Genomic DNA, 21,392 nt, shown 5'->3' with positions numbered 1-21,392 from the left:
AACAGGTACTCCACTGACGAGAGACCGGAGCTGAGGATGGTAATTCTTCACAGCAGAACTCTGCCAACCGACAGACATATGGCAGAAGAAGACATAAATCTTTGCTGTTGCAAGTTGCTGCGACTTTGAGGTTGTTGCAACAGCGTATCTACCCTAGCTGGGCCCACATGGTCCTTCAGTCCCTTACATTATTCCGCATGATGTCCATCCTGGAAATTGCTACCAATTGGCAATTCTTACTTGCTAGTTTTGTTTCCTCTATGCACCCCTCTCCAAATCCCATGAAAGCGGGAGCACTGTCTAGCTCATCATTGTACCCCCAGCTTCCAGAAGAGTGCCCAGTGTGTACTCAGTAGGCAAACATCTGCTGATGAAACCTCCGAAGCCTTGCACATGAGCATTGCTTGTTTGAATGCTACTTTGCTAAGGCAACTAGAATGAATGGATCTTGTGCTCACAGAGGGGAAAGACCAAAGCCTATAGCTTCACTCCATTTGTGGATTAGAATTATTGCTTGGGTCACATATATACCTTTCCAGCGAATTCACAGGAAACCAAGTTGCTCCCAAAGCCACCCAATTCCTTGGTCAGAAAAAGCCTTGCCAAAAATCATATGCAACAGATACACAAAAAGGAATGAAATCTTAGAACGATAAATCTAAGAGTGAAGTCGCCCAAAATTAGGAGACAGAGTGGGACAAAATTCATTTTGATAGTTTTTTACCACTAAATGGCACAGTTTTTCATTCCCATGCCAGGAGTGCCTGGGTGGCTCACTTGGTTAATAAGTGTTTGCCTTCGGCTCAGGTCATGATCTCAGGTCCTGGGACAGAGCTTCAGGGCAGGCTCCCTGCTCAGCGGGGAGTCTGCTTCTCCCTCTGCCTCTCCCCCTGGCTTGTGCTCTCTCAAATAAATAAAACCTAAAAAAAGTTTCCCATGCCTGCTAAAGTGGATTTCCCAGAAATAGCCAAATCTCAACTTTCACTATTTTAATAAAATAGCTCTGAAAACACCTTCATGGTTACTCAATTCAGACTCCATTTATCACCTGGCTTGGTTAATTTTAATTGAAAACTTGTAGGGTCTCACTGACGTCTGCCAGAGGTTTAGAACTTTAGAAATTCAAGTTAGAGATTATGTTGCTTAAAGTCATGCCTTTTAAAACCAAACGTATTAAACACTTTTTCTACCATCCATTACATAGTCATAATAAAGTTGTAAACATGATTGTCACTATCAAATTCACCCTGCAATATTTTTAGGTTTTATATTTTTGCTCACTTAAAACTTTCCCATGTCTAAGACACTGAAGAAGTAAGCTTCTAAAACCAGGAAGTTGTTATTTACTGCTCCTGTTTTTGCAGGACCCAGCACCCTTTTGCAGGGCATTCAAGTTCCTTTGGGAAACCAGAGTAAGGTAATCATGTTCTAATTTAGTCTCCTTGACCTTATACAGACAGACTATAGCCTCCATAAGGGTCTTCTGTTTACTCTGCAGACATGATTACCAAAATACCATTTCACTAAACATTCGAACCAAAACTATCGACTTTTAATATGAATAAATGGCAATTTCTGCTATCTTCTCCAACCTAAATTCAATTTTATTAACCAGGTCCTAATCCTGAAGTTCAGGTACTATGCACCTGCAGCTAAAACTTAAAAACACCACACCATGAGCTTATCCCACTGTCCCCATCCACTGAAAATGGGGCAGTTTGAATATTCCACGTCCTTCAAACACAAAGCCATATTCACACAAAGGAAATAATTTACATGTGGTTAAGGAAACAGAAAAATTTTCACATTGGCTTTAATGTTTATATTTTACCAAAATTTTCCTGAATTCAGTAATCATTACTAATACTTCTTATAGTACTACTTAAAAAAAAAAACTAAGCAGAAAACATACAGTTGAAGAAAACTGGATGTCAGTCTATACAATGATTTTTTTTTACTTTCAGCATGACAGACTTTATTTTGGCACTTTAACAAATATTTTGCTTTACAGCAGTGACAAAATATTTGCCAGAAATTTTCTTTTCCTGGCATGGATATTCCAAGCAGCTGTTATTCTACGAACTGAATTTCACTATGCTTTGCACAGTTAGAGGTATACCCACTACATTCTTAACCTCTGTAATCGAGGGATATTGTGCAATTTTAGAAGGTGCTAGAACTTCCTTTTAATCACTCCAAAGTGGATTGACTCTGTAAGTGATGGGACAGAAATTTGAGAATTAAGGCCATTAAGAATTTAAGTAAACGCTGTTCCGAGTGCTGCTTAAAATTTTTTTTTTTAATGAGTTATGTGGCAATTCCAGGGAACGTTCTCTAAATGAAGTATTCATACTTTATTAAAAGTACATTATGCATTGAAAGGGTTGCTGTTTTTGCGGTCTTCTTCCTACTTTGGCGGCTCACACATTAAAACAAAATTTATGGTGAAAACAGAAAAGGAAATGTTGTTAGAAGGAAATACCCAGGCAGGGTACCCTCAGACTTCCATCTCCTCCTCAGGCACCCCTGCTTTGTGGCAGTCTCAATCCCCGGCAGTGAGGCCCTCCTCTTACCGCACACAGCCCCCCTGCCCTGCCTTCCTTCCCTAGGGTGAGAACTACGGCATTCCATCTATTTGCTCTTCAGTGAAGCTTCAGGAGAGATTTGGAGCAGTTTCCAAGGAAAATCAGTCTTCTTTCGGTCTACAGGACAAAACCTTAGACACTGACACATAGGGCAAGTCCCCTGCAGTTCTTTGGAATGTATCCTCCCAAGAGTTAATGTGCAAAAAAGCAGGCTTCCCTCTCCACGTGGCATCAGCCAGCCTACAAAGGTTGCCAACATCACAAATCCCCCCTGGCGGTCTTCCAATAGCTACACCCAAACCCAGGCAGGAGGATACATTCAGATTTCCTCTGGCCCATTCACAAGAGAGTCTGGTAATAAACAGCCTCATCCATGAGCTCTTTGGTTTTGATTCACAGACACTACGGACCCACTCAGAAATCAAACCCACATCATCATCCTCGAGAGCAGATGGTCATTTGCAAAGGGGAGATGTACATTTGATCGAAAATGTACAAAAGTTATAACAGTGACATTTTCAATATTAGGCCACATGATTTATTCAGTAGTTTTTGTTTCCAAATTACAATTTATGTCTATTCGTAAGACTACAAAAGTTACCATTAGAATTGTCTGTGCTTATAAAATACCAACTTTTTTTTTAACTGTTATATATACTCATTAACACCAGTCTGCAACGAGTTACATAGAATCATAGGCACTTCAAAGGCTTGAAAAGACGTTTACAACTTAAATGCATTTTTAAGAACAGAAACTGATTTTTCCTTAAACCCCTACTCGTACCTTCAAACTGCAAGAAATTAACAAATACAGTGGCCAAAGGAATCTGCAGCAACGTCTCAAAATACTGTTAGCATCTTTGGGTTTGCTGAGGCTTGTCAGTAACTCACATCAAATCCTCCCAAAAGAAGATCTGACTAGATAGCTATGACTGAACAGTTTTGTGGTAATAATCCAATTTTACACATTAATTTGCTGTTGCAAATCTGCCTGAAGCTACAGGTAATGAGAAACAAAGCAGGTGTAAAATGGATAGTCTGACACTTAAAAATTTATACAAAGTGGAGGTTAAAGTTTACATATTTGAAAATCACATATACACTAAATTACCATTATCTGAATTATCCAAAGACAAATTGCACCGTAACAGCTACAAAAAGGCATAGAGTTTTGTTTTGTTTTCAAGGGGACCAGAGGAAAGAGCAGAGGAGAGGGGAACAACAGATAAATTAACAAAGTTAAGACCATCTTGGTAAGGTCAATCGGAGACATGCGGACACAAATCAAACAGCCTTCCTCTTCGAACCATAGGATAAAAACAATCGTGTATTTGCGCATAAAAGTTTAAACCGATTCCATGAACATAGAGGGTTTTCATAACATAATATTTTGCCACTGCTATTCACAGAACACTGCAGATGTTACGTTTTAATTTTATGTCGTTCTAAAGAAATACATGAAAAGTTTTAAATACAATGGGATTTTATCATTAAAGTGCCAGAGTGGCTCTTTAATGAAAAAAACAAAAAAACAAAGATCTTCATTATTCTATGCAAAAGCTTTATTTAAAAGTTCAGTGATCTCATAAATAGAGACACTAAGTGGGAGTTTCACGCATAAAACTCTTTAGTAGGCGCCTTCTGATAAGCGGCACTGGACGGCTTGCGTTCTCCAAGGTCGTAACTTCCTTCGTCCTTCTTCCTCATGCGATACACCAACAGCAGGATAAGGAAAATTGCAAAGAGAAAACCGATAACTCCGCCAGCGATGACAGCTGAAACATGCCAAAAGGAAGACTGCTTTCAGGAGGGATTCGAGGGTTGCAGAAATTACCTTTGTCGATCCCCATCTAGTTACTCTTTTATAAAAGGCTCCATCCGAAAAACCCCAAAACATTTAAAAACTGGATTCGATGAGGCAACCGGGTAATTACCCAAATCTGACATTCCCGAAGAAGGCACAATGCTTTCTTTGATTCGTATGAATAATATCAGCCAAAAGCCTCAATAAGAAAAACCTGGCTGGGGCCTCAACTAATTCCATACTTCAAAATTCTTTAGTTTTCTCACATTTCATGGTCTCATCTTCTCACTGCTTTTTCAGTGAAGACATAAAAACAGGATATAAGGAATTTAAGTTTTGTAAGGGTAAATATGAAAAAAAAAGCAAGCAAATGTCCTTTCTAGTCTTGGCTTTGGGACTATCCTTTCAAGGACTAAGTGTTCTGAAATCCCACAAATCTTCCCCTTGAAAATCAAAAGGTGACTGCTTTCGTCAGGTAAGTTACAATTAGAGACAGCATCCTTAATGCCTTGGGCGTTATTTGCATTAACCGCCCTCTCCCCCCATAAAGGACTTTTCCTTCTCAAATTTTTTTTTGATATCAGGATGACCTGGAGCAAGACCGATTGAGCTTCACCTCCTACCATCCCCCCAACGCCCAGCTGTTCTGGACCAATTCAGTTCCTAACTTTCCTCTTCTTGCACCAAGCGGTAGGATAAGGGAGTGGAGAGAGAATAAGGAACATTTGTCTAACTCTTGTCTCTCATTCCGGAATGAGACAGGCCCTCAGACTGTCACTCTCGGCAGGAGGGTGACATTCAGCAAGCTTGGCCTACACCTCTGAATATCGCTTAGCCAAACCGGCCTATTTAAGGACCTCCCACCAGGCCCCCACGGGGCTCCTCACCTGCCAGGACTTCTGTTCGTTTAAACAGATTGTCCGAGTGCTTCTCAGTATACACATTTGTATCGTCTTCAGCTGGGTCCATTTTCCTTTCTGAGTCAGAGAGATGAACTTTTTCCTTATCAATTTCTTCAGGTGACTGATAAGGGAAAAGGGAAGATTATAAAGATCTTTTTTAATGTGCTAGAAAGAAGAGAAAACAGAAGTATTCCAAGGTTTATTATTTTTTCCCCAAACAATGAGTTTGGGAAATAATTATGTGTATACCAACAGGCAAGTCCTAGGATGAGGCCATGTTGTCCATGGTCTTGTAGAACACCATCACAGGTAGAGGCAAGATGGCCACTTTGTGAGTTCATGATGATCCAAATGACATGGTTAGGTTGTTTTAGTTGACATTTCATAAGCTCTGCTTTCTCACCACTCCTCTGACTTCAGGCTCCAGCTCTCTCTGGCTGCGCCAACCCAAGAACATGGTCCCATTTCTCCTTACTCCTTCATCTCTTTGCTACACCGGGCACTGTGATGGCGGCTTCCTTTCAGGCCTTCTCTCCAGGTGTTCTCCAAGGGCTCTTCCTGCTACCAGCTCTGGGGAGTAGCCCTCCAGACTTACTCAGCAATGCTCCCCTGTACCTACTCACTTTTACAACTTCAACAAACCCTGAACTAGAACTTCAGGGGTCTGGGCTCTATGAAAGCAACTCCTGCGTGATCCTGACCAAGTCATACCACTTTCCTGCACCTTGGTGTCTATATCCGATAAGGACGGGCACTCTGAGTTCTTGGGATTTCCACAATGGTAAAGCACAAATCCAAGATGGTAACTCTCAGAAGCTCATCTCCAGTCAGCATTTACCCCAACCACCCAGGAGCCCATGGGACACTAACCCCTGGCTGTATCACTGAATAACATCAACCTTCTTCTCTATTTCTGTTAATGGGACCAGCTAATCTTTTGGGCCCTCAAAGCTATTTGAGCACGTTTTAAGTTGTATATTTTGCCATGTTACAGTCCTGTCAACTTGCCTTTCACCAGCCTCAAATTAAGTGCCTTCCTTGGATTCCCATTTCCACAGCCTTGTTCAGGTGTTTTTCACATCACACCCACATTCATGCAGCAACCTCTACCACCAGGCTGACGTTCTTGTTGACCAACACTACTGATGGAAAACACTGTCAACTCCACTGGCTATTACTGTAGACAACAACCCTTGTTGGCTCTACTTGTCTTCCTACAAACAGTGAAGTCCATTTTCATTAGGACTCTAAGCTGTGGTCAAGTGACTGACTGCTTTCTGAAGACCAAGGTTCATCCAAAATGGCAGCCTGCTACTCAAGGCTAGAGCGTTAAAAACATAAAAAGACCTCACCTTCTTGGAGTGCCTAAAAGTCATTGGTATTTCCAGGAAGGATCACCAGCTAGATCAAGTGGATCCATCTGAACTCTGGAGTATGTAAGGTCATGGGTCCCTGCCTCCGTGAACAGAGTACTAGTCTTCCAATGAAGATAGCATCCATACACTCAAGTGTGATAAAGAATGTCTGCCAACACCTCCCCAAGCTGTAGGAAGCCCTATACTGCCTTAAACATCAACCTGCCATGACTTACAGAAAGCAGAGGCCACAGAGAATTATTTCACTGCTGCACAACATACACCCAACAGGCACCTACTTGTCACTACGATCTACATTATGGAGAGAAGAAAATATGAAAGGTCTTCCCAGGTATTCGCGTACCAAAGTGAAGCAGAAAAGAGAAGCTCACTGTCAGTATTTTGCCTGTGTTTTCTTCATTCTTCCCAAGGATAGCTCATTATTAATTGGCATGGTGGAAGGACAGACAGCCCAACAGCTGAGCGAATGGATTCTCTCGGTTCTCATGTAGTATCCTTGTCACTGCTCAGTACCACTGCTACTGGAGGTTAGGAAAGGGAAGAGAAGAGTCAACCAGGTGGATACTCGGGCTTGTCAGTAGGGAAAAAGGCAAGTGAGTTCCAGTGGTACATAAGATGGACACAGTAGCCACTGTGATATGAGAGACTGAGTTTAACTTATTCATATCATTTTTGTCCCATTATTATGGCAAATCCCATGAATTCCCCTCAGATTCCTTGAAGCTCTATAATCATTTGTGAGAGTTGACACAATTCCCTCTAACTTAGCTTCTGATCCAGCAGCCAGGAAGGAGCCTGCATTTCAGGGGTCTGTGGGTGTGAGGACAGGAGGTCTCCACAGAGCTGGGGCCACCATGCACTTATAGGGACAGTCCACCAGCACACAAGCTTCCAGATGCTCTGGATGGAACATTCATTCTTTACATCGACACACTTTATTGTATAGAAGCGGGGGTTCGATGAAGAAGAATTATTTCTACAGTATATGGAGCTAATCTGAAATACCTTAACTCTTGTACATATGTGCAAAATGAAATTACAAAAAGGCACCACAGATGATTAAATGAAGTCAATTAAAGAATCTGTCGCATCCGCGTCTTGTTGTCTGGATGCCTTGATGCCTTGGAAATGTATCAGAAGCAGAAGCTTGAGAGCAACGCTCTGCTTCAACAAACAACCGTGTTCTTTTCATTTCTCTCACATAAACTGACAACAAGCCAGATAGGATATCTGTAACAGTGACACTGATGCCACTGTCAGACCCATTTCGAAAGCAGTCTGCATTAATGGTATCCTAGAGGCAACATTTAATTTAGTTGTACCATGTAACTATAAGATAGAAAATTAAATCACTATTATTAATAATATTCATTATCAATATTACTATCAGTACGTAGACCAATGTCTGACACATAATGAGTAGCATTTAATAAAGCTCTCATGAAGAGATGAATGAAGACTCCACTGAATACAACTGATACTAGGAATATAAATATGTTAAAATGTTTGGGGATTTTGAATTTCTGAGCTCATCCACCGAACATCGATCTTCGTTATCTAGATCTGACACAATTACTTCCTTAAAGTCAATTTTTAAAAACTTAAATCCATTTTCAATCCATTCTTGTCAACTGACCAGAACTCTACTGTCAAATTAGGTTTTGCTTAGGATCCAATTCTTTGCCACTGACAGCCAAAATGGAGTTTCCTGCCTCAAGCTAGTGGGTCCTGATGGTCACCGACTTCAAGAGATTCAGTCATGACAAGTGGTCAAATAAAACCGTGGTAACACCAAATGCATCTTTCAACAGCCACATTGGATGCCTGTGCCACATACGCTCCGAGGGCCCTCTCCCCATCCTACCATCAGTTACCCCAGTTACTTCCTGTCTCTCCCCCTCTCCCATCCTTTCATTCACTCAACTTCATACATTTATGGAGCAGCTACCACGTACAAAGCCAGCACAAGCTAGGCACGTCTGCCTCCAGGTTCAGAGACCTTCTCCTGTGTTCCCTATCACCTGGCCCGGGAAGTCAGTTGCCACTAACAGTAACTGACCCATCTTAATCCCGCAGAGCACGCTCCAATCTGGAGAGGACTGAACACCCGCAGAAGTGTATCCAGCTCTGTTCCTCACTAGCCTGTTCACACAGGGGGCACCTGTTCACAGGGGCACACTGGGGCTGCGAGGGAAAACAAACGCACTCTGACAAGAGGAGGAAAATGAAAGTGTGGGAAGCCCCCATGTGTTCCTATCTGCAGGGGGGCACCTCTTCCTCCAGAGAAAATATGTTGCTATCAACATGAGACGGCATCCTGTCTCCTACAAAAGCTTGGCAGCATCTCATTTCTGACCAACAGATGGGTGAGCTCTCCAAGGGGACACTTGTGTTTCTAGGTTTTCAGGAGCAGCCTGCTACTGTGGACCATCGACAAAGCCTGCTACCGCAGTTTTACACGCTCACTGGGTGAGCTGCCTCGGGTCTCCACGGCTCTGACCAAATTCAGTGGAGGCTTACAGAAGGCTTACTGAGTCTCGCGTGCCATGCTGTATGCACCCACATTTAATCTTCTCAAGGACCTGTGAGGAATGACTCGGAGAAGCTAAGAAATTTGACCAGATGCAGGATTTAAAGCCTATGCCTTCTTCAGACATTTTTTTTTTTAATAAAGATTTTATTTATTTGGGAGGGCATGCGCAAGGGAGAGAGCATGGAGCAGGGGGAGGCGCAGAGGGAGAGGGACAAGCAGACTCCATGATGAGCATGGAGCCTGATGCGGGGCTCGATCCCAGGACCCTGAGATCACGGCCTGAGTCGAAATCAAAAGCCAGACACCTAACCCACTGAGCCCCCCAGGCACCCTTCTTCAGACTTTCATATGCATTTTCCAACCTAAATAGCTTACCTGGTAGCATAAGGGTAAGTCAACTAATTACAATATAATGATTAGAAGGCCAAAATCAGCAGTCTCATAGTTTTCACTACCTAGTTTTGCTGTGTTCTAAATCCAAAAACCTTATTTCTTAATAACTCAGCTCTCAAAATGAATATATTGGGACGTAACCACATGCATCATCATCACTGACAGAGGCCAAAGTCTGTACACCACTGATGATAGGCCTGAGGAGACGTTCAGAAATAATGAGACAGGGACCTGGAATGTCCTTATTCCATAACCTGTTTCAGCATGCGTAACGTTCACAATGGTTTTAACTCAGAACAAATTCTTTATGAAATGAAAACAAATTTTCTTGGCTGAAGCCCAAATAAACAGAACGTATTTTGCGTCTTAACTGGGCTGTGAGATCCTTACAGAAGGAGCACCCTATAAAAGATACCCATACATAAGCTAGGCCTGGGTGATAAAAGTCGTAGGTAGAATGACCTACCGAGCTAGGAAGAGACACCGAGGAACCTTAAATCCTACTGCTCAGAGAAAGTAGCCAATCCCAAAAGGCTACACACACGTATGGTTCTAACTCTATGACATTCTGGAAAAGCCAAACCATGAAGACAGCGAATGGATCAGTACTTGCCGGGGTGATGAGGAGCCAACACAAGGAGGGCTTTGAGGGAGTGAAAATATCCTGTACGGTACCGCACGGCACAGACACGTCATGGCACATCTGTCAGAGCCCACGGGACGCACGCCACCGCGAGGGAACCCTGCGGTGAACCATGGACTCCGGGCGATAATGATGAGTCAGTGTAGCTTCATCAGTTGTAAGGGACGTACCACTCCGGGGTGGATGCTGACAGGGGGCAGGCTGTGCACGTGTGGGGGCAGGGGGCACATGGGGGCTCTCTGGACGTCCCCCTCAGTTTTGCTGTGAACCTAGAACTGCTCTGAAGAACAAAGTCTATTTAACCACAGCAAGAAAGTCGTAGGTGGGTACACGTCCAAACGATCACAGAGTAAGGAAGAGCCATTCACAGCAACATAATGAGAAGACCGTGGGTCCTCACATCATTTTAAATGGGGCTTCTCAAAAGGAACATTCTCTGCAATTCTGAAAAGCCTTTACAAGAACCCACTAACACAATGCAAAACACACACACCTTCGTCTGAGCGGGTATCTTGTTCTGTGTCTTCAGCGTCGTGGTTTCCACTCTTGGAACGGCACTAGTGAACCCTAGCTTTGGAAGCGGTCGGGATGTCGTCAGCTCCGGGCTCTCTGCGTCCTCGTCAGCTCCTGCGGGGGAAAAAAAACCCAACAAGCAAAGGTGAGCTGAGCACAGGAATCCCAACACAGTGTCTCTACGAGCCGGGGGTGCTGTGCAGGGTGCACGCTGACAGGGCCAGGCGCTGTCAAACTACCTGCTCCCCAAGAATCGCACACGAACCTTCCTGCCGTTTTCACTACGATGAAGTGATTTCAGACTGGATCTGCGGGCCGCCTGGCATTGTTCTGTAACATCATCCCCAAAGCTCTCGAGGAGCTCTTCTTTCACTTCCATGCTCAGATCTCTCCGCTCACGAGATTTCTGCCTTTCCTCCACTGAAACATGCTACATTTTCCGTTTTAAAACACGACAAAACAACAAGAAAGGCAGACTCTCCCACAGCAGACCCTTTATTCTCGGAGGGGAACTGCCTCCCTCTTCTCCTCTCTCTTATAGCCAGACTTTTCCAGTGGCCTTGTGGGTCCCTGCCAGCTCCCTTCCTCACCAGCAATCCGCTCTGCTGTCCTCCCTCTAGTCAGATCTCCCCTGTCATCACGCTATTGGTGACATTTGTTAGTAAGGTCACCAACGTCCTCCGCGCTGCCATATCCTAAGGCATTTTCCAGAGTGGTCCCCATCTAATGGAACCTCCTCGCGCCACCGGACACTGGTCAATGATCATCTCCTTCATATACCATCTTTGGGCTTCTAGCACTTTGACTTCCCAGCTTTCTCCCTCACCCCTCTTGGGCTACTTCTAAGGCTCCTTCGCAGACTCATTCTCTTTGGACCTGGACGCAAGGTATCAGAGTTCCTCAAGGTTCTGCCCTAGGCTGCTTCTTACTCTACCCTCTCTCCCTCGCTCACAGTCCTGGAGTCAATGACCATCTCATACACCTGAAACCCACGCTTGTATCATTAGCTTACCGCTCCTCTGAAGTTGACACCTACATATCCACTGGCCTGCTTGCCATTTTCACCCAAAGGACTCAAAGGTACTGTCCACCTCTCACATGTTCGAAACAGAGCTCATGATCTCCCTCCCTGTCCCCCTAACAAACCTGGTTGTCATCCTATGTTACCTGGCAGTGGACAGAACCCTCCAGTCCTATAAATCACAAGTCTGATTTCTTCCTTACCCCCACCTTGAATCCATCACCTCCACTCTTAATATGTCTTCAATACCTTTCCACAGTCCCAAGGCCACCAGCCTCATTCAGGCCACTGAAATCTGTCCACAAGCCACTGACCTGCCTTCTTCCTGAGAGCCCCCTCTCGGTCCACTGCCCACAGACTGGCTGTGACCCCATAATCCTCCGTTTAAAACCATTACAATGGCACCCCACTGCTCCTGAGATGAAAAGAAAATGCCTCAGCCCCGCCCTGCAGAGCCCAGCCCTGGTCCACCTTTCCAGCTTCCTCGAGCATCATTTCCCCCTCCCGTCTGTCCTGTGATGTCCTGCCAGGAGCTGTGACCTGGCTAGTCCCTAATTCACCTCCAGACCTCAGCACAAAGGTCATTCCCCATCCCATCCTCCCCTCCGTATTATGTCAGAGTTCTCTGTTAAATGGCTTTCTAGTACGACCTTTCTTAGCCTAAGTACATTTACCACAAATCTGTAGTCATGTTATTTGTAGGCTATTTATTGAAGTCCCCCCGCTAGACTGGATGCTCCGGAAGGCCAGAGAGCCTCTGCTTTGCTCTGAGGGCCTCACAGACTCCCCAGCACATACAGGCTCCAATCCAGTGTTTGTTCAATGAGTGACTAACCACCAAATGCTACCTGGGCACTAATTTTTTTGTTGTTGTTTTGTTTTTTGCTTTCTTACCAGAATAGCATTTGAGAATTTCTGACATTCGAATACAACATTCTTTTTAAGGTGATCATTTCTCAAACGTGTAACAACTCAAACTCAAAACTCTGTAACTCAAACTACCCGCTTCCTCAGGAGGAACGAGGAATGAATACCTCCACATTCCTCACAGAATCAAGGTCACAGAACGAGCCATTCAGAAGCAGTAACGTGCTGGCAACAGGGCAAGAGCTGTGACGGTGTTGCTTTTATTTCTGTTTAACATCACATTTTAAAATATTTTATTCTCTCAACTATCTCCTTTAATTTGAGCATGTACACTCATCGTGCAGAGAAGAAAGGGGAGGGTATATTTGAAATAAATATGGGATTTGGCATTAAAAACAAACCGAGTACTGGTTCTAGCATATTTAGCTGTGTGACCTTGGGTGAGAAATGCTTGAGTCTTAGTGTCTTCACGTGTCACATGTGGATAATAACTAACTCTCAGAGGTCTGCCTGTGATACTGGAAAGCACTGTGCACCTGAAACAGTCCAGGTAAATATGCCATTAATAATGGCGGCTCCGGAAACACACTGCTCCTTTCTATCAGCCCACCTGATTTTCTATCAAAGCCTCACACATAATATGCTTGACTTGTTCCTACAATGAATCATTTCCTTACAAAAGATTTTTGCCAACGCCAAAATGAAAAGTTTTCCGTTAAGGGCTTTCAAGATGCCCTTTGTTCATAACAGTTACAAATAACAAATTACCGAAGTAGGAGGAACTGTTGTGAGAGAGATTTTTGTAAGGTCGAAAATGCCCTCAAGCCAGCCTTCTTCCACCAGAGACAGGAGTGATGGCCTCCAGTGGCTCTTCTACTGTGTTTATCATCATCTTTACTCAAACAGATGGTCTCCCCACCCCGCCCAAACCAGAGACCTGGGAGCCCCCTGGGTCATATCACCGTCATCCCTGACTTGCAAGCTCCCACTGCTTCCCCTGGCCTGAGACATCCCACCCCGGAGCCCATTTCCACCCAGGAAACTGCTGCTCACGCTACCTTGTCCAGAATCAACGTCATCCCCTCTTCTCCACCCATCGGCTTCCCAGCCTTCAAAACATCATGGCTTTTGTCTCCTCTACTGTTTCACGTGTCCTTGTGAGTTGAGGATCAACTCTTTTAGTTGGCTTAGTTGGGCATTGGAAGGCATGTGTGTTCCATCTACCATTTTAACCAGAACTCTATGTTTAACTCTCAAATTTTTGTTGCCCAGCACTTTCCCATATTATGTCACTCATGACATGGTGGTACAGTTATTTTTTCTCATTTCTGCATTTCTCTCAGACTCTTGGTTCCTTGAAGACAGGGACCAAGTCCTTCTCATCTCTGGGTCCCAAGGACACAGCAGAATGTCTGAAATATTTCAGTGGATGGTTGGAGAGTTCATAGTCATTAATGCCCATTCTTGAGTCCACACAAATAGCCTGGTCCCATCTTCTCACCTGGGAAGTACCCTCTAGGCCTCTGGCCATTTTCCTCTGGTCCATTTGCTTTTCCACTACATAGCTAAGATAGGATTGAGGACAGAGGGAACACTGGCCAAAACCTTGGAGCACCCCAATTTCCAGCTGAGAATGGGCATCAACGAGGCAGGGCGCCCTAATTCTAGAGTGGCATATTATGACACAGGAGGCAGGTCAACAAAGGAGCAAAAAGGGACACATTCTCAAGTCCGACTCCCCAGCCCTTACCCCCACTCCATTACTCTCCAACAGTGTGATCGGAGGCGAGTTACTCAACCTCTCTGAGCCTTGGGCTTTCCCCATGTGAAAACAGGAGATGGTAACAATCTGTCCTCATAGGGATGTTGGAAGAACAGGAACAGAGCCTGACACACTGTAAGGGCTTTACAAGTTCTAGTTACTACTTTAAGCTGTAAATCAATATACCTTAAGCAGTGCCAGGGGGCTCTCCAAAGTCTAGAATGATGCGCTTCTTTGCAGCAATGCTCTGCCCAGGGCTGGAGCCAAGGCAACAGCAACGTGGCTCCACACTGAAGGCTTAGCTCTATCTGATTCGTGTGCTCTGGATTTCAAATGAGCCACTCCAAACTCCTTCCACCTGCATGTGGCAGAGAAGCAGGACGATGTACCTGCTTTCGTGATATTAAATTTCAGGACAATCTTGGCAGAAGTCAGGAAAATTGACTTGGACAACATCTACAGATCTAACAACTCTTGGATTCTAAGATCTACGAAATGGGAAAAAAAGGGGTCCATATTTATTACCTCTTGGGACATTTTGAAGATAGTTACAAAGCACTTTTGAGGTGCTTAAGGAAAAAAAGAGGTGCCATGAGTGAAAGATATTAATAGCGTTGTGGGCTATGGAGAACAACTCTTCCCACACTCATTGTGCATGTGTGGTACATATCACCTCCCCAAGAATAACTAGGGCTATTTATACATTCAGATCGCACTGTCAGCTCGTTGTTACTAGGTCAGCCATCACCTCTCTCGTCTTTCTCAGACTTGCTGCTTTCCAACTTAAAACACTCACTCCTATACAGCAGACCTTGACAATTGACTGTAGTCTGTTCTGGGTCATCCTGAGGCCCAGGCCAGTCTGAGTTCAGACAGCTACGTTCAGCAGAACTTTTACCATCTGTTGAATCTACAGTGAAAACTCAAAGCAAGAAAGGTTCTGGATAAGACTTTCCTAACATACTTCTGACCACAAATTCCTGACTTGATTATTTGCTCAATATATGCACAAGTTCTTCTTCCTTTCCAGCTTCTTGGGGGGCCATTCCTGGTACAGGTGAAACATTTACCACATACGGTAGATTGCAAAAATGCCAGAATCNAGTTTCTACTACTTTAAGCTGTAAATCAATATACCTTAAGCAGTGCCAGGGGGCTCTCCAAAGTCTAGAATGATGCGATTCTTTGCAGCAATGCTCTGCCCAGGGCTGGAGCCAAGGCAACAGCAACGTGGCTCCACACTGAAGGCTTAGNTACTTTAAGCTGTAAATCAATATACCTTAAGCAGTGCCAGGGGGCTCTCCAAAGTCTAGAATGATGCGCTTCTTTGCAGCAATGCTCTGCCCAGGGCTGGAGCCAAGGCAACAGCAACGTGGCTCCACACTGAAGGCTTAGCTCTATCTGATTCGTGTGCTCTGGATTTCAAATGAGCCACTCCAAACTCCTTCCACCTGCATGTGGCAGAGAAGCAGGACGATGTACCTGCTTTCGTGATATTAAATTTCAGGACAATCTTGGCAGAAGTCAGGAAAATGACTTGGACAACATCTACAGATCTAACAACTCTTGGATTTTAAGATCTACGAAATGGGAAAAAAAGGGGTCCATATTTATTACCTCTTGGGACATTTTGAAGATAGTTACAAAGCACTTTTGAGGTGCTTAAGGAAAAAAAGAGGTGCCATGAGTGAAAGATATTAATAGCGTTGTGGGCTATGGAGAACAACTCTTCCCACACTCATTGTGCATGTGTGGTACATATCACCTCCCCAAGAATAACTAGGGCTATTTATACATTCAGATCGCACTGTCAGCTCGTTGTTACTAGGTCAGCCATCACCTCTCTCGTCTTTCTCAGACTTGCTGCTTTCCAACTTAAAACACTCACTCCTATACAGCAGACCTTGACAATTGACTGTAGTCTGTTCTGGGTCATCCTGAGGCCCAGGCCAGTCTGAGTTCAGACAGCTACGTTCAGCAGAACTTTTACCATCTGTTGAATCTACAGTGAAAACTCAAAGCAAGAAAGGTTCTGGATAAGACTTTCCTAACATACTTCTGACCACAAATTCCTGACTTGATTATTTGCTCAATATATGCACAAGTTCTTCTTCCTTTCCAGCTTCTTGGGGGGCCATTCCTGGTACAGGTGAAACATTTACCACATACGGTAGATTGCAAAAATGCCAGAATCCTTTACTCCCTGCACCTTGTATCCACAGTCTGTAATGTGACTTGGCACATCCTTTCCTTAACACTTGGAGTCTGGGCTGGCCTGTGACTTGCTTTTGACTAATAAAATGTGGTAGGGATGCTGTGCCAAGTCTAAGCCTAGTGTGCAAGAGACTTCGCACACTTCTGCTTGCTCTCTTGGGATCTCTGCATCCTCCTTTCAACAAACGGCTGGCCCACTGGAGGCGGAGAGGCTGTGCAGACCAGAGCCAAGTTTGCCCCAGAGATGGGACAGAGCCCAACCAAAATTGGTAAAGCTGCAAACCCAGCCTACAGCTGATCACTGACACACAAGGAGGTCCAGGTAGCCCGGCCTAAACTGCCATCCTGCAGAATAAGAAGCTAATGAATGACTGTTGTTTTTGGCCACTACATTTTGGGGTGGTTTGCCATGCAGCATTACTGGGGTCACAGGTAACAGATATACTAGGGGAGTCAGGATATCACTGTATCATCATTTTGCTCGGCTGATATGTTCTCCCTCCTACTCTTGAGTAAGAAGGCACAACTCTTTCTGGTTCCACCCATAATCTAGAACATAGGGTTGGTGGCTTCATGAAACTCGTGTCTGAGGGCTTTCTTTCAGGGTGGCTTCCCACTTGTATCACTCCGAGAGCCTTCACAATAAAATTAAAAGTAATGTTAACAAAGCACTGACTACTTGCCAAGCACCGAACTCTAAGAGCTGCAGATGTGTTAACCCCTTTGAGCTCGTGACCACCTGGGCCATAGAGACCACTATCACTTTCCATTTTATGAAGGAAGCAACGGGGACTCAGCCAAGTCAAACACATGCCCAAGATCTCACAGCTCAAGTGGCAGAGAGCTAGCATTTTGACTCCCAAGGTGTGTCCTTAAGCACTGTGCGCCCTGCCTGTCTCCTTGAAATAGGCTCCAGGAGGGTGTGTGTGCGCCTGCACGCGCGTGTGTAAGCATGAAAAGCAGAGGCGTTCAGGAAGAGCCGGCCTTACCCGAGCCTGATGCGGAAGCGTAGTCGTCATCGTCAATAGGGTACACTCCCGAAGCTTCTTCAAGGGAGCTGCTGTCGAGGTACATGTCTTTATCAGATGTCAGCTCTGCTCTCTGAGAAAAGAACGATGAGGGATTCAGGATGGAGAGNGCTCTATCTGATTCGTGTGCTCTGGATTTCAAATGAGCCACTCCAAACTCCTTCCACCTGCATGTGGCAGAGAAGCAGGACGATGTACCTGCTTTCGTGATATTAAATTTCAGGACAATCTTGGCAGAAGTCAGGAAAATGACTTGGACAACATCTACAGATCTAACAACTCTTGGATTCTAAGATCTACGAAATGGGAAAAAAAGGGGTCCATATTTATTACCTCTTGGGACATTTTGAAGATAGTTACAAAGCACTTTTGAGGTGCTTAAGGAAAAAAAGAGGTGCCATGAGTGAAAGATATTAATAGCGTTGTGGGCTATGGAGAACAACTCTTCCCACACTCATTGTGCATGTGTGGTACATATCACCTCCCCAAGAATAACTAGGGCTATTTATACATTCAGATCGCACTGTCAGCTCGTTGTTACTAGGTCAGCCATCACCTCTCTCGTCTTTCTCAGACTTGCTGCTTTCCAACTTAAAACACTCACTCCTATACAGCAGACCTTGACAATTGACTGTAGTCTGTTCTGGGTCATCCTGAGGCCCAGGCCAGTCTGAGTTCAGACAGCTACGTTCAGCAGAACTTTTACCATCTGTTGAATCTACAGTGAAAACTCAAAGCAAGAAAGGTTCTGGATAAGACTTTCCTAACATACTTCTGACCACAAATTCCTGACTTGATTATTTGCTCAATATATGCACAAGTTCTTCTTCCTTTCCAGCTTCTTGGGGGGCCATTCCTGGTACAGGTGAAACATTTACCACATACGGTAGATTGCAAAAATGCCAGAATCCTTTACTCCCTGCACCTTGTATCCACAGTCTGTAATGTGACTTGGCACATCCTTTCCTTAACACTTGGAGTCTGGGCTGGCCTGTGACTTGCTTTTGACTAATAAAATGTGGTAGGGATGCTGTGCCAAGTCTAAGCCTAGTGTGCAAGAGACTTCGCACACTTCTGCTTGCTCTCTTGGGATCTCTGCATCCTCCTTTCAACAAACGGCTGGCCCACTGGAGGCGGAGAGGCTGTGCAGACCAGAGCCAAGTTTGCCCCAGAGATGGGACAGAGCCCAACCAAAATTGGTAAAGCTGCAAACCCAGCCTACAGCTGATCACTGACACACAAGGAGGTCCAGGTAGCCCGGCCTAAACTGCCATCCTGCAGAATAAGAAGCTAATGAATGACTGTTGTTTTTGGCCACTACATTTTGGGGTGGTTTGCCATGCAGCATTACTGGGGTCACAGGTAACAGATATACTAGGGGAGTCAGGATATCACTGTATCATCATTTTGCTCGGCTGATATGTTCTCCCTCCTACTCTTGAGTAAGAAGGCACAACTCTTTCTGGTTCCACCCATAATCTAGAACATAGGGTTGGTGGCTTCATGAAACTCGTGTCTGAGGGCTTTCTTTCAGGGTGGCTTCCCACTTGTATCACTCCGAGAGCCTTCACAATAAAATTAAAAGTAATGTTAACAAAGCACTGACTACTTGCCAAGCACCGAACTCTAAGAGCTGCAGATGTGTTAACCCCTTTGAGCTCGTGACCACCTGGGCCATAGAGACCACTATCACTTTCCATTTTATGAAGGAAGCAACGGGGACTCAGCCAAGTCAAACACATGCCCAAGATCTCACAGCTCAAGTGGCAGAGAGCTAGCATTTTGACTCCCAAGGTGTGTCCTTAAGCACTGTGCGCCCTGCCTGTCTCCTTGAAATAGGCTCCAGGAGGGTGTGTGTGCGCCTGCACGCGCGTGTGTAAGCATGAAAAGCAGAGGCGTTCAGGAAGAGCCGGCCTTACCCGAGCCTGATGCGGAAGCGTAGTCGTCATCGTCAATAGGGTACACTCCCGAAGCTTCTTCAAGGGAGCTGCTGTCGAGGTACATGTCTTTATCAGATGTCAGCTCTGCTCTCTGAGAAAAGAACGATGAGGGATTCAGGATGGAGAGCCATCAAGAAACACGCTCACTCAGCTTACTGCTCCGGTTTATACCACGGTGACTACCCCTCTCTCCTCCAGTCTTTCGAACCCACATTTCTGGCCCTCCCCTTCCTCAGGACATCCTGACAACATGGCTTATGTCCCAGGATAACCAGAGGCAAACCCCCTGCCCCCAAGGGAAGCCTCTGTAGCCTAATCCAGGAGAACGGAACAGCTCAGAGACCTAAGCACCTATCAGGGGCTTATTTCATTATATTCCCTTAAATATGTCTGAGTTTTGGTGGTCCCAGTGCTAGATATGAGCCAGCTCAGGCGCTCTCTCTGTCACAAAGTCACTGTGAGGCTCCCTTACTGGAGAACTACCAAACACTCAGATTATTTAAGACTTCCTTGGGGATGAATACAACAGTATGACCACACTTAGGCCAAATCGTCACCTAGGGAGCCATCAAGGCCCACCAAACGTTTGCAGGCCTGACCACGCTGAGAGCTTTGTCACTGCAGGTGTCTGGGCAGCCTGGATCCATGCAGACGCCAGGCAGGGAGGGCACCCTGCAGGCAGCGGTCCCCAAGGGGCTCATCCGACAAGAGCCAAAGCCCACCCCGAGCCTGCTTCTAGGGTTCACTGGCTTAGCAGAGCCTTAATGACAAATGCAGATAAAGCCACATGAGCACATTCTTTTTATATTACTGGCACTTGGAACCAGCAAATCACACACTTCATATGGAGAGGGATCATTCGAGAAGTATGCCAGCTCCACAGCATCTTAGCTCTTTAGTAAGCGTTTTCGTATGAAAATTCAACCTCATCCTGCCAGAAGAGTAACTCACATGAATTGGAGGCAGAGTCGACACATAATTTTTTTAAAATCGTTTTAGTAAATTGATATTTTCCCACCATTACCTCATGAAAAACCAGAAACAAAGCAGACTGTCAGATTCTAAACAACAGTTGTGTTTAGACACAGGCAACATTCATTATTGTCCTATTTTTAAATATTAAATTGAATGTTTGCTCCTAAGAGGAATTATAAGAAACGTTTCCCTTACTATACTGGCTCTCATTAGATTTCCTCTTAAAATAAAACTCTGTGTTCCAGCGGTCGCCTTGATTGGAACCTTCCTAGGACGACAGACGGGTCCAGCCCTCCCTAACAGCACTACGTTCTCTGGGGTTTCAGCAGCTGCCTAGACAAGCTGAAGCCTTGTAAACCCGAACCCCAGGTTCTCCACCGGGCCTCCGTGCCAACCGAGAGAAAAGCACGGGAGCTTCTTTTGTGTGAGCTTACCACACCGGCGCGTGGAGCACTGAAACCTTTGGGACCGGTTTTCCAGGGGGCTGGCTGGCAGACAATGAGTGACCACCCTGAGCCAAGAGTGTGGTGGCATTTTTTCTGCTACAACAGTCAGAGCTGACCTCTGCAACCTGAGGCCATCCTGCACCACACTGGTTTCTGAGGCCATCATCACCCTTCCAGGCAGTAATTCCCAAAGCTTGTGAACCATGTCAGGAGCTGAGCCTTCCGCAGCTCTACAATCAACTTAACTGACCCCTAGCCGACTCTCCGNCGAGAAGTATGCCAGCTCCACAGCATCTTAGCTCTTTAGTAAGCGTTTTCGTATGAAAATTCAACCTCATCCTGCCAGAAGAGTAACTCACATGAATTGGAGGCAGAGTCGACACATAATTT

General features: G+C 45.1%; 1 protein-coding gene across 2 annotated transcripts in view; it reads right to left on the bottom strand.

Moving 5' to 3' along the window:
- Positions 1–2,335: 2,335 nt before the first annotated feature.
- The window catches only part of SDC2 (syndecan 2), a 104,530-nt gene continuing 85,473 nt past the window's right edge, over positions 2,336–21,392 (bottom strand). The window contains exons 2-5 of one of the 2 annotated variants that reach the window (XM_011227204.3): positions 19,561–19,672; positions 10,730–10,863; positions 5,277–5,412; positions 2,336–4,360 (exon numbers count right to left, since the gene is read on the bottom strand). In XM_011227204.3, coding sequence (XP_011225506.1) covers positions 4,197–4,360; positions 5,277–5,412; positions 10,730–10,863; positions 19,561–19,672 — 546 coding nt within the window. In that variant the 3' untranslated portion in view covers positions 2,336–4,196. Of the gene's footprint in view, positions 4,361–5,276; positions 5,413–10,729; positions 10,864–17,602; positions 17,734–19,560; positions 19,673–21,392 lie in introns of those variants that run through there. The other variant, XM_034668344.1, reaches the window with a different exon arrangement.

Source organism: Ailuropoda melanoleuca, chromosome 9 (assembly GCF_002007445.2).
Source record: "Ailuropoda melanoleuca isolate Jingjing chromosome 9, ASM200744v2, whole genome shotgun sequence".
NCBI classification, from domain to species: Eukaryota; Metazoa; Chordata; class Mammalia; order Carnivora; family Ursidae; genus Ailuropoda; species Ailuropoda melanoleuca.
Note: the sequence above shows the minus strand (reverse complement) of the source record. Positions and strands in the feature narration are given on the sequence as shown.